Source organism: Schistocerca serialis, chromosome 1 (assembly GCF_023864345.2).
Source record: "Schistocerca serialis cubense isolate TAMUIC-IGC-003099 chromosome 1, iqSchSeri2.2, whole genome shotgun sequence".
NCBI classification, from domain to species: Eukaryota; Metazoa; Arthropoda; class Insecta; order Orthoptera; family Acrididae; genus Schistocerca; species Schistocerca serialis.
Window position 1 is genome coordinate 119,550,276 of NC_064638.1, and position 13,932 is coordinate 119,564,207.

Sequence of the window (13,932 nt, forward strand, 5' to 3'; positions counted from 1 at the left end):
TTACAATCTGAAAGCACATATGCTGTGAACAAACTCAGCTCAGCTACATATGGAATACCCATGATTAAAGCCAAAAGTGATTTTGAAATGAAGAATAATGTATTGTGCCCTCTAAAAACCACAAGCAAGATATGAACAGAATTATATCCAGTATTTATTCTAGAATATCTAGCAGAGAACTCTTCAAAAAACTTGGCATTTTGATAACTGTTATTCTCTTCTTTGAGTAACAATAATAGTTACACTGTTATTACACTTTTTGTAAAAAATAGTCTAAAGCAAGACTATAACACAAGGACCAAAATTAAGCTCTAGAGGCACTTCAAGGGTTTGACAGTACTACAGTCATACACATTGGTATACATGTATTTAAAGACCTGCCACAGCATAGTAAATATCCTGTGACTAAGATGATGGAATTTAAGAGAGAATTAAACAACTTTTCTCATGGGAAAAGTCTTGAACTCAACTGAAGAGTATCTTCACAGTGGCTCATAATATTAATGTGATAATATCTTCAACAATGGCACCATAATATTCAATATTTCGTACAGTCAGCCACTGTATAGTAAAGTGTATCAATAAAAAGTACTTCTTTGACTTCTGACAACAATGTAGATGTGTAGATGTACCTCTCCATGTGATATATGTAAAAAATAAAACTGGACTAACTAAATTTATAAACATTGTTTTCACCTGATCCAGAGTTGTACAGGACTTTCCTTTCGATACATTATCTATATGTTTTTACCTCCCCTCCCCCAATCCCTGAACTGGCTGGGACTGTACATCAATGTTCGACTGATGTTGCCTTATACTCACTGAACATTCATTTATATGCATCATAAGGAAACAAAACAACTGAACATCCCCAGACTCAGCAAAATGCCATGACAGAAGTTGGATACTGTTTTGTGATGGAATAATGTAAGGACTACATAAGGCACATAATGATAGCAGCATGCTGCTGAAACACGATGTGTTCGATTTGATTGTATATAACACCACCAACAGCAATGTAATGTGCCAATAAAACACTTTTGAGATCCCTCTTAGTGATTTGTGTCTCATGTGTAAAGAAACTGAACAATAAGTACGGGACAGAGGCACAAGAGCTCTCTGAAATCATAATTGCCTCACCTGAGATCAGAGACGTACTAGGGTGCTGAACAGGTCAATCAATTTTGCACAAATCACAAAACCGACAGACAAAAATCACTGAACAGTCTACCTTACACTTTCTGTAAATGACAAGGAAATGTGTTTTCATATGCTTCTGGAGGTGTTGATGGAGCGCAATCATAGTTTTAAGAAAGCTGATTTCAGGTCCATTAACAAGTTTCAATAATACATATTTATTAGAAACAATGATGAATAATTCACTGCAATCCTACACATTTGGTGTGGATCTTTGTTTCAAGAGAATACATTTGACACTAGGAGATCCATCTCCCATGACCAAAAACTTCCATCAATCCTACAAATTCAGACACACTACATATTATCTATAAAAAAGAAGTAGCAATTACATTTATGCAACAGAAGAGAGTGCTGACGGTGTCACTAGCCAAAGAAAAATCACTGATGAGGAAGCCCTGTAAACAGTCCATTCAATATGTTCTTGGGTTTGCATGAACAGATATCACATCATGTAACTGGGAAACAGAGGGCACAACATTTAACATTCTGTCATCAGATGCTTCCATATTGATAGTCACATCCTTATTTATGCTGGAACGTGACTTATCAAGCCAAAGCAGCTGTCATGTCCCTAGATCTCCCTCTGTGATACTTAATCAACAAAAGTGTAGAGGGAAAACAAAAAGCAAACCAAAAATTCGTTTTGGGTCTAGTTAATGACGTGGTCATAAGAAACTGAGCACAAGCTAGTCCTGAACAAAACAAAAAGGAAACTGTCTCCATCATTTATCATTTTCTCATTTTCAAAGGAACCTTGTAGCCCTACTGGAGAGAGGGGGGGGGGGGGGGGGGGGGAGAGAGAGAGAGAGAGAGAGAGAGAGAGAGAGAGAGAGAGAGAGAGAGAGAGAGAGAGAGAGAGAGAGGGGGGGGGGGGAGAGCAATAGAGGTGATATACAGTTTCCATGACAAAAATAAATATATCAACACAATCACACCTTCAGACAGCAGGTCAGCAGCTGGGTATTGGTATGCTGCTAAACCGTTCAAATAATTCAGAAGTGGGCCACAGTGGCATTGTAGAGGATTTTATTCCATCACAAGAATTTGCTTTCTATTACAATAAGATGCTATTTCACAATGTGGCCAATGTAGAAGCATTTCACACCTACACATACATCTAACAACACAAATCCACTTAATATGACTAATTTCCCCTGTTAAAAGAGAAAGGAAACAAGGATAACCGACTTGCTGTCTTGAGGAACAAATGTGTGAAACTTTTTAGACGGTGCATCATTGTGTCTTTACTACATAGTTCTAAAGGAAACATCAGGACATTCCAGTTGAAAACGAGCACTTTGAGAAAATGTGAAGTTAAGGCTTTGTGAAAGTAGGATTATTACTTGATACAAATATTCAAATATCTTTGTACTGATTTCTCCAGCTCTCCTAAACCCGTTCAGATGGCAACTGTACTCAAAAATAAGATACCAGTAATTGCCCCGACCTCAAGTCATCTGCTATTTTATAACAATTTTTAAACTACCTGGTCTCCTTTTATATCACACCACCATCTGTGAATTGCCTTGAAAACCTGCAATATATTTTCTGACACATTGGTAGCAAATCTTTATAAATATTAATGGTCTTCTCTCACTTCCTTGAGCTATATACTGGACACTACTTTCACTTCTGCACTTTTTATGAATACCATGCCTTAAGATTAGGGTGACTATAAAATTACTTACTGCAACTGATCTGGATTCAGGCGTTGCATTTTAACTATTTCATTATTACACGTCCGGTCAAAAAATGGGTTGCTTCGTTCTGAAAAGTAATCCATAATGTTGGAAGGATTTAATATGGGGATCCAAGCACTGTCATGCCACGACAGGCCCAATAAGTTTTCTGTGGAATAAAAAGAAACAAAGAAATAAACACATTTGCTTAAATTATACTCATGGCATGTATATCAACTCCAACCTTCCTTCTATTTACTGTAGGCACTACTATTACAATTTAACATGCGAATTCAAAAGCATATGTCATTAACATTGTCAAATGTAGGGCATTTAAAAATGATTCATCTGGCTTTGGATAATTATACTTCATAAAATATTACAGACAAAATAATGAATGATACATGGTATGGAAAAGTTTATTTTCAGGTTTCCTACATATCACTACAATGTTCAATGTGCTATCTTTGGGTTACACGACAAGCATCAACGGTAGTCAAGTTCGATCCATAGAAGTTCAAGCATGTCCCTGTCATTATTTGCCAGCACACCAACGATGCGATCCAGGATTTCATTCAGAGTTGCTGCAAAGATGGTATGTAAGCATTGTTTCCTATGTATCCCCAAAGAAAAGATATCACAAACTGTAAGATCAGGAGACCTTGGGGGTCACCTGAAGAGCTGCATAGCATCCAGAGTCCACTGGTTTGGAAGCTCCTTGTTGAGATAGCCACACACTACTCTATGAAATTTGGGCTATCAGCTTTCAGTTCAGGAAAAAAAAACAGCCTTGCACCATACACCATAGGTACACTGCACCTGTCATGGTTTTCCCAGGAAAAAAGTATTATGAGTCATACACTCTGCTACATGAAACAGCACAGAAGGCATTCACCTTCACAGAGTATCTTTCAATCCGCCCAGCACATTGCTCTGCTTGCTCCCAACCAGGATCTTCGGTTTCTTGCACAGGGTATGTACGTACACAACATATCTTCCATATTTCTCCATCCTTATGTGGCTTGATAGATAATGATCACATTGTTTGAAATTAGTGATGAAGTATTATCCATTCAGCAACATCTAGTGATCGACTATGATACACTTCAAAAATTGTTCCACTCTGCTTTTATTTTCAGTTCTGCTTGTAATTTTATGTACAAAACCATTCTCGAATGCTCTACATTTGGCTGTAGACATCAGATGTGATATTAATTTGTTTGAGTAATTTTCATAAACTCCTGTTTGAATGCATTAAGTTCTGAGAGGAAGTAAAGTCTACTCATTTCCTTCACACTATTTGATTCAGTAGTTCTATTACTCGTCCAGTAGTATCAGGATTGTGTGTTTTTATAGTCTCTATACAATTTTTTTTTAAAAGACATCTCAGCATTGGATGTGTGATTTTTGATGCCTTTTCAATGTTAAATTTATTTGCACCAATGAAGTAAAAACAAAGGAAGTAAATCTTTAACATATCATTCGCAATGAGTTCATTAAACAGAGACCAAGTTGAGATACAGGCTGCTAACGATTGTGCTGTTCTGTTCACAAGCTGCACCACACGATTTTGTACATCTTTTAAGTTTCATGTTTCAGCTATATCTAACATTAGTTGCTGCATCTTCACTCTTAGATTTCTTGATATCAACCTGAGGAATGGAATATCACAGTCAATGTCAATTACAGTGGAGTGGTGCTGAATTCTTGGGAAGAGTTAAGTGTTATTGGTGAACAAATAATCAATTCTTTCCATTTTTATTACTACCTATATACTGGGTGGTTATAACTAAACTTTCCCTATTTAACACATTATAACATGGAAACTAATAACTGTACAAGTACCAGACTTGGTAGCATTAATGTCCAGAGTATGGGGTGCATGATTACTATGCATCACAGCACCACCATCTAGTTCCAACTAGGGCCACCAGATGCCGTGATAAGTCATTGTGATTCATAGTCTCACACATCCGACCAGTTGCAGTGCACCTGTTGATGTGTCAACATGAGCTTGGAAAAAAGGAGCAGGGCATTATTGGTGAAGCTCTATTATCAAAACAAACGTAATGCTTCAGCTGCACTTCAAGAATATTGCAGGCTAAAAGGATTATGGAAGGGTCTTCTTTCTCCACCTGCTGTGCAGGGCATGATGAAGAAGTTCGAATCAACTGGAGAACCGGGCGTCAGTCCAGGAAGAGGCAGATGACCAGTTGCACCGCAGAGGGTTGACAAACTCCTGTTGCTATGGAAGACAATGCTGCCCGCAATTCCCGATCATCAGGCAGTGCGCATGCGCTCTCACAACAGTCGAACATCCCGTGGTCCACTGTACAGGAGGTGCTTCGAACCATTCTCAAATGGTATCCATACAAGATCTATATCGCACAGCAGCTTGCACCATATGATATACGCCGACGTGTCGACTTTGCTCTCCACTTTCTCACAAGGACTGAAATTGACAAGGGCTGGTCCTGGACCATCCTATGAACAGATGAAGTTCATTTTTCTCTGACAGGTGAGATGAACACACAAAATTGTCAAGTATGGGGATCTTCACCTTCAGTTACTGTGCATGAATTTCCTGTGTACAGTGAATGTGTCACCATATGGTGTGGCTTCACAGCTACATTCATCACTGGCCCATCCTTATTTGAACAGATTGGCAATGTGACTGGCCAGCATTACTGCTATATGCTTCGCCAGGATGTCACACTCACCCAACAGGAGAGAAATGCATTGAAACCAACAGTTTTCATGCAAGATGCAGCCATACCACAAATGCTCATGAAGTTCACCGAAACACATTTGGAAATAATCAAACTATCAGCCGACTGTTTCCAAATGCTTGGACAGCAAGATCACCTGATCTCACTCCCTGTGATTTCTGGTTGTGGGGCTACCTGAAGGATAGGTTTTATGGGGCAAGATTCACCCATGTGTTGATCTGAAGTGCAACATAACGAGAGGTAGCCAGCATACCAACAGACATGCTTCATTCTGCTGTTCACAATGCAATCCTGTGTTTTCAGACTCTTCTGAACACTTACTGTTGCCATACTGAGCCCCTTTTGTAGCAGTACTGGTATGTAATCATATGATGTACTGTAGCAGCACATTAAAAGTGTTTCAATTGAAGTGATTCTTCATTATTTATCTTCCCCATGTCCTTGACATTAATGCTACCAAGTTTGGTACTTGTATGGTAATTAGTTTCTGTATTATAACGTGCTAGATAGGGAACGTTTAATTGTAACCACCCAGTATATTCATGTTGAACTGAAGGATAGGGTGCAGCACAGCTTGTATAAGGGTAGGATGCATCAATGAATATTTATAATTTATAAAGCAATGCATAGATTAAAATGAGAACTATTATATTAGGTGATGTATTTATTAGTTTTTATGCATACCTGTCATGATGTTTCTCGACGGCATCATTCTTTTATCCACTTAACCTGCAAGGGAACAAAATCGCTGCATTATGTTATAAGTACACAAAAAGTTCTAATTTATTTTAAAAGCTACATTTATTCTAAGTACGCTAAAGTTCACAGAGCTACAAAAAAAGTTATCAGAAGTATTCAAAGTTGCAAGGAGCACTTCTTATGGTACCTCATTTTCCTGCATAGGCTGCTATTTAATTTTGAAATCACACTACATAATAGTAAAATTTGTTAACCTTGTAGCATGATGTATTCCATGCATCCATTACAACATGCAATGGTGTCCCTAATAAGAGTTTCAAACAACTGTAATAGGTATGGTTGCTACTGTCTCTGATGAGAGGCCTGCATGGAGGAGGAGGAGATTAGTGTTTAACGTCCCGTCGACAACGAGGTCATTAGAGACGGAGCACAAGCTCGGGTTAGGGAAGGATGTGGAAGGAAATTGGCCGTGCCCTTCCAAAGGAACCATCCCGGCATTTACCTGAAACGATTTAGGGAAATCACGGAAAACCTAAATCAGGATGGCCGGAGACGGGATTGAACCGTCGTTCTCCCAAATGCGAGTCCAGTGTGCTAACCACTGCGCCACCTCGCTCGGTGGGCCTGCATGGAAAATGGAAAATACAAACCCTTGTGTGGGTTTTCCCATTGTGCCAATGTACAATATATTAAATATGTTAGTGTAACTATTAAAGTAAAAACAAAATTTGAAAAATAAAAAAACATTTTAATAGCTACAGTTTTTACAGTAAGTTTTACCTAAATTACATTCGGCCTCTTGGAGAATGGTATCTGGGATGTAGATAGAAGGCAAGGACACACATTTAATTTAATTCAGTGCAATACAGCAAAATGATATTACTTTACAGTATCAGAGTACTAATTCTAGTGATACAATCACCTAAATCATTAAATTTAAGAGTTTCTGTGAAGATACTCTTCAATGGAGTTGAAGGAGTTGCTCAATAGAAATTTCTTCAATTCTACCTTGAATTACGTCAACGTGACGTTTCATGTAGTCTGGTAGGCCATTGAATACATGTACACCCATTTATCACACTCGTTTCTGTACTAATGGCAACCCCTTGAGGTCTTTGTAGAGGCCGTTTTTGGTCCTAGGGTTATATTCATGATGTTCACTAAATTTTGTGCAAAGAGAAGTATTAATAATGACAAAGGATATTAATGTGCATGTGTATTGGTTAACAGCTATCAAAATACCCAGTTTTTTGAAGAATCCTCTGCAGGATGTTTTTGAATTAGTACAAGACGTAATTCTTATAACACACTTCTGTACTCCGAAAATACTATCCCTGCTTCTTTAATTCTCGCCCCCTCCCCCTCCTCAAAAATACAATAAAATAAAATAAAATAGATAACAATAACAATAATAATAACAATAATAATATTCCATTACTCATTAGTGAATAGACATATGAAGAATTAACTTGTTTCTTCATTTTTAAATCACCTATTCTAGTAATCATGCACACAGTAAACATACTTGAACCAAGGTCCTTTATTACAGGCAGTGAGTTTTCAACTGAGGTTCTGATCTTCTTGCAGTTCCAGAAACTTAACACTTACTAGTTATTGTATTTCACTGCTTGAAAAATGTAGACTACAATTTGATGCTCCGATGACTTCACTTAGAATTTTACAGTACAGCTTATAATGAGATCTCTGACCCTCTCATCATCCATTTCCCAAGTCTTCCCTTAGTTTTGAATGACATTCAGGACACATTAGTAACCCATGGTTTATGTGTATTTAATCTGCTTCACCTGTTAATTTCTTAGGAAAACGGTTTTTAAAGTTGCTCAGCAAATAATCAATTATATACTTCATGAACAGAATGTAAGCATGATGTCTGTCACAGTGTTGTTCTCAGGTGGGTGTTCTTGTAGGCATTAGAAGAAGTCATAGACTGAGGGAAGATCACAGCATTAGACTGACAAAGCTATTCCTAGAAGCATAAATAACAAATATTGTTCTAGACCAGTTATTGCCATTGGAGACATTCTAGCACTGTCATCAACTAGACAAGTTCTATTTATCAATCCAAGTGCCCAGTTAAACTGTGAAGGTTTTGTCAACTGCAAAAATCTAATCATGCTCAAAAAGAAATCTAAATGCCATTGAGAATTGTTAGCACTATAGGTGATCAAGGAGAACTTCAGATCACTAACTATCATGAGCAGCCACAACTCATCCCTAAAAGGTACATGCTTAGGGATAGGTGAAACAGACAAGGAAGGGCAGCTTAGTGCTACTGATGAAAAATCATGCTCTGCTACCTCTACAGACACCACAGGCAAAAAAAGCTAATATTGAACTATCAGTAGGATCTGGCTTGACCGATGAAAAACAATGGTGAGTGAAAGCCCCAAGTATCAGAAGATTTCAAGTCCAGAGAGGAGAAAAGTCAGCATTCACGTAAAGTGTTGCTAGCTGAACAGCGGATAATCCAGGAGAAAATGGAGAAGTTGCTACATGGAGACATCATTAAAACTTCAGAGTCCTGGGTCCTCTCCTGCAGTCTGTGTGAAGAAGGAGAGCACATAGTGTTTCTGTGCCTACTATCGATGATCAAACACAATCATGAAGAAAGATAGGCCTATCTATCCATTGCTATATATTGATGACAACATAGGCTGCTTGAAAGGAGCAAAGTATTTATCAAATATGGACATGTACGCAGGCTACTAGCAAACCAAGTTTTATGGGATCCATGTGGAAAAGACCACTTTCGAAACTTCTGATGGACTCTGTGGGTTTAAAGTTATTCTGTTTGGACTGTGTAACACTCCAGTACATATATATGTATGACAGGCAAGTTGCGTAACCACCTTAAGTGGACAAAATGTCTTTGCTATTTAGATTTCAAAGACATTTGAAGAACATTAAATCTGCCCGACTATCATGTTGAAGTGTGATCAGACTACAGGCCTCTGCCTGAATCCAAAAGATGCCTCATCACTACCCAAGAAATAAAAATCTTGGGGCATTTATGAATGGTGATCAAGTCCGTTCCATCCAGATAAAATAAGAGCAGTCACAGATTTTCCAACTCCATGGCACATTCATGATGCAAGAAGTTCTCTCAGAATGTGTTTGTACTACAGGTGATCCATGAATTCAGTGGACTATGATAAAAGATGTAGACAGTGTGACATGTGGTAGTTTGAGTCTGTGCAGGGAGGGTGCACAGGCAGTCAAAGTAGTTAAGGTGACCACTCGCAATAAGTGGTTTCTAGTCTTGGTCCGACGGAATCTAACTTTGAATTAATTTGTACAACTGTGGATTGCCAACAGCACTTGCTCTTTCAGACATGCATGAAAGGATTCACAAAGGGCTTCTGTACCAAGACACATACCTTGCAAGAGAGATGCCAAATTTTCCTGACATGAGGTGTAAGAAATATTCTTTTCTTATCCTAGCTCTGTACAAAGAGAATGCTGAACAGAACTTACCACTGACACTAGCTGCTATGGTGCAGCTGTAGTGCAAATTCAAGAAGGTGCTAGAAACATAACAACTTATGGTCTCAGAATACACCCAAAGTCCAAGATAAACTACTCTACAAGCAAGAAAAATACCTACATTTGTTTCAGCCATAAAAAAGTTCCACCTGTATTTATTTAGCAAAGCATTCACCATTGTGAAAGACCATCATACTCTATACTGGCTGACCACCCTGAACATTACACCGGACATCTGGTGAGATGACCACAGTGGCTATATGAATACGATGTCACATTGATACACAAAATGAAGTTTACTGCCTTTCAAGGAATTCTTTGGCAGATCGCAGAGCATGCTGCACTACATGGCATTGATGCTGAACATAGGGAGGATCCAGCACTGCTGAAAACTACATAAGCCTTGAAGCAAGAGGAACCAACCGAAGGGGAATTCCAATTAATAAAGGGAACATTGTATAAGAGGAACTATGATCCAACAGGGTGAAAATATTTGCTCGACATCCCAGTTCTTCTATTGCCAGCTATCCTGAGGAATTTCCAACATCTGGTCATCTGGGATTGGTGCAGACTCTAGACAGAATCAGACAAGTATCAATGACTAGGTCTCTACCAATCCATTAGACACTATATGAACCACTCTCAGGAGTGCCAACAGCAGAAGCACGTGCTGCAATTATTCCAGGGCATCTGTTACCAATCCCACCTGCAGCAGCATGATTCCACCGCATTGGAGTTGGGAAGGCTCCCGAAGTTCACAAACAGGGATATGGATAATAGTCCGCATTGGCTACTTCACCCACTATGCTGTCACCAAAGATGCGTCAAATGCTGAAGCACCAGATATAGCAAAGTTCCTCCAAAGTTCTCCTTTGGGCTGTACCATATCCTTTAGTGCTTGCTGGATGTCATACATGCAGTTGAGGACTATGACCCTTCATTAAGAAGACATAAGTGCAGATATATTGTCACTGTCCTTTGCATTAAGCCCTACGACCAGGGGCACAGACTGACAATGGGAGTTTAGAGGAAACTGAAGACTCACTCAACAATCGTGAAGCTTTAGTAGAGGGGGCTTCCTCCGATACTCATTGTGCCGGCATATGCTGTTGCCAGCACACTGGTCAGCAAAGAGGTTGCAAGAAGATCGATAATAGGTGCTGGGTAAAGTGTGCCTATCAGGAGAAAGGTGTCAAAGCCAAACTCGCAAGCAACATGCTGCCAATGCCCTCTCAATTGCAAGTATTTAGATCGCCACCGTTGACCAGACGGCCCAGTCAGTCACAAACAGTCACCCAGTAAGTCACAGTTGGAGTTGCAGGCACAGTCTCTAGCTCAGAGCCAGTCAGTACCTACCGACCAGAGTAGTAAACATAGTGGGACTTGTACTTCACCAGCAGTGAGGCTAACGAGGACTATTACAGACGAGCTTGTACCACAACACATGGAAACTTAAAGATAAGTAGCTTCTTGTCCTTGGTAAATAAAGAACTGTGTTAATACATGTGTGCTGTTTGTGTTGTGGAAGAGGATACCGGCCACCAATCAAGATCCTCTACAGTATCAACGACGACACAAAGGTGGCGACGAGTATAATTCAGTGCAGAAGAAGATTTTGCTTTCTTCTCTTGTGTTTTAGCTTGCAAGGATGATCATTTTGCTGTTGTGTTCTTGCATATATTCCAGGAGGGGAGCCGCAGAACTAATCAAATTTCTCTTTTCAGAGGCTTTGCTTGCTTTTAGCTACAACATACCACGGCTACCCCACCCCTTCCACTCTCCACCCTCACGTCTCGGCCGCAGACGGTCAATGTGATGAATCTAACACAAGCTTTTCGGTTTCAGAATCAACAAATTGCTGCCCTACTAGCTATGATACAACAACTTCTGGCTGCACAAACTGCGTCGGAAGCACAACAACAACCGACCGACCGATCAGTCCAACAAGTGCTGCAGACCAGCACACCAATGTTCCGGCTATTTAATGACACCGAAGACAAATGGCTCAAATACCTGACAGTTCCAAATACATTGTGAAATTCATCAAGTTCAAGGTACTGTAAAGCTACAATACTTTCTTTCGATTGCGGTGTCCCCAGTATTCAGGTTAATACAAAAACTTTTTCCGACAACATCTCCCACCGAACTCAGTTATGACCAAGTAATCACTGCATTAACTCAATATTATGACCAGCAAGTCCCAAGCAGCTGCAACCAGGTATCAGTTATTTCACTTGCATAAAAAGCCAGAACAGACATACCATCAGTGGTACACATAATTAACAGGCATGACTAGGAGGTATAAATTTAAGTGTAGCTGTGGCAACTATTACAGTGATTTAATGATTAGGAATGCAGTAACGTTCAATGTCCCAGACAGTAGAATACAGGAACAGATCTTAATATACTCAGATCCATCACTTCTCCAAGTGTTGCAAACCTTAGAGCAATATGGTTCGGGTGTCACAGCGGCCGATAAGTTTGACCGGGCCCCGATTTGTCGAGTCGCCCCTTGCTCGCAACTGCCCCAAGCAGCCACAATAATGAGTGTATACACAGCCATGCAGACAGTCACGAAGACATGTAAACAAGCTTGTGAATGTAGTGAAGTCTTGCCCTTGATGATTTGCTCGCCTAAAAGACAGGATTGCCCATCATGCAATGCAACGTGTTACACATGTGGGGAAAAAAAGGCCATATCCAAGCACATTGTTTGCAACAGCAAAAAAATGCCAATTTTGCCTACTCCCAGAAAAAACAGGCTCATGTACACGCAGTGAAAGTTGTGTTTCCCAAACATGTAACAGGTTCTGACAACAGTACGATTAAGGTTGTGCCTCATTCTCCCCCTAGTGCTGTGCAACGATGATCTAACAAACTATTTGTCTCATTAAGAATTGCTGGCCATTGTGTGAACTTTTAGTTCGACACAGGTGCCACATATGAACAGTTAGGCTCACCACGCTTTTCTAAATCTTGCAAGCACCTCACTGCTTACAATGGACAAGAAATTCCAGTGCTTGGACAGTGTAGTTTGCCTGTCACTTACAAATCTCACTCTAGAACAGTGAATATTACTGTGTTGAAATCAATAGACAGTGAGAACATACTCAGTTTAGATGCCTCCATTGGACTTAGCATCCAAGACAATATATTGTCCATATCAGCTGGTGCACTAAAAGACAGTGTCGCTAGCTTGCTTAAAGAATTTCCTGAACTATTTTCAGAAGGAATGGGCAAAGCTAATAACTTCGTAGTGCATGTTACAATGAAAGACAATGCACAACCTAAGTTTTTCCGGGCCAGTCCCGTTCCAATTGCTTTAAGAGAAAGTAGCCAGTGAATCGAAAAAAAAATCGCATTAGTGTTGACTTCAAGTGTACAGTAAACCCACAGACAATAGTTGACACTTATCTGTTACCTCGCCCTGAGGAACTCGTGGACAGGCTTGGTGCAGGACATTACTTTTCTGAGATAGATTTGCGTCATGCCTACTTCTAAATTCCATGGGATGAAGAATCACAGAAAGTGTTTGTTGTAAATACACACATAGGGTAGTTCAAGTATTTGCATTTGCCCTCTGGCAGTGCTTCTGCATCCGCCATTTTACAATGTTACTTGGAACAGCTGACTGCGAAAGTGCCATTTTCCTCAAACTAACTTGACAATATTGTCGTCTCAGGTCGTACACCAGAGGAACACATTGTCAATTTGCGTACTCTTTTTCGAGTGTTGTCAGATGCAGGACTCAAGTGTTGTCTCAAAAAATGTGACTTTTTTCGAACTGAACTACAGTACTTAGGTCATGTGATAAACAGTCAGGGTGCGCACCACTACATTCTCATTTGCTTGCAAGCCACGACTTATGTGTTCCTTGCAACAAGTCTGAACTACAGTCACTACTAGGCAAGATGACCTACACATTGGTTCATAATGAATGCTGCTCAAATTGCAGCTCCATTGCATCACTTGCATCACAAAAATGTACCTTTTGTGTGGACTAAAGGTTGTTAAGATGCATTTCAAAACTCAAAAAGCTTTTCTTGGTGACAGATGTTTAGTGCCTTTTGACCCTGCCAGGCTGGTACTTTTGCAAGACGATGCTTCTTCCTATGGAGTCA

The 13,932-nt window shown here is 39.7% G+C and overlaps 1 protein-coding gene across 4 annotated transcripts in view; it reads right to left on the reverse strand.

Annotated features, from left to right (window-relative positions):
• Nucleotides 1-13,932, reverse strand: part of LOC126463621 (mediator of RNA polymerase II transcription subunit 6) — a 40,918-nt gene that overhangs the window by 21,092 nt on the left and 5,894 nt on the right. For 3 of the 4 annotated variants that reach the window (XM_050096174.1, XM_050096173.1, XM_050096176.1), the window contains 2 exons: nt 6,293-6,337; nt 2,889-3,048 (listed from right to left, as the gene is read on the reverse strand). In XM_050096174.1, the coding sequence (XP_049952131.1) occupies nt 2,889-3,048; nt 6,293-6,320 (188 nt within the window). In that variant the 5' untranslated portion in view covers nt 6,321-6,337. Of the gene's footprint in view, nt 1-2,888; nt 3,049-6,292; nt 6,338-7,315; nt 7,539-13,932 lie in introns of those variants that run through there. The other variant, XM_050096175.1, reaches the window with a different exon arrangement.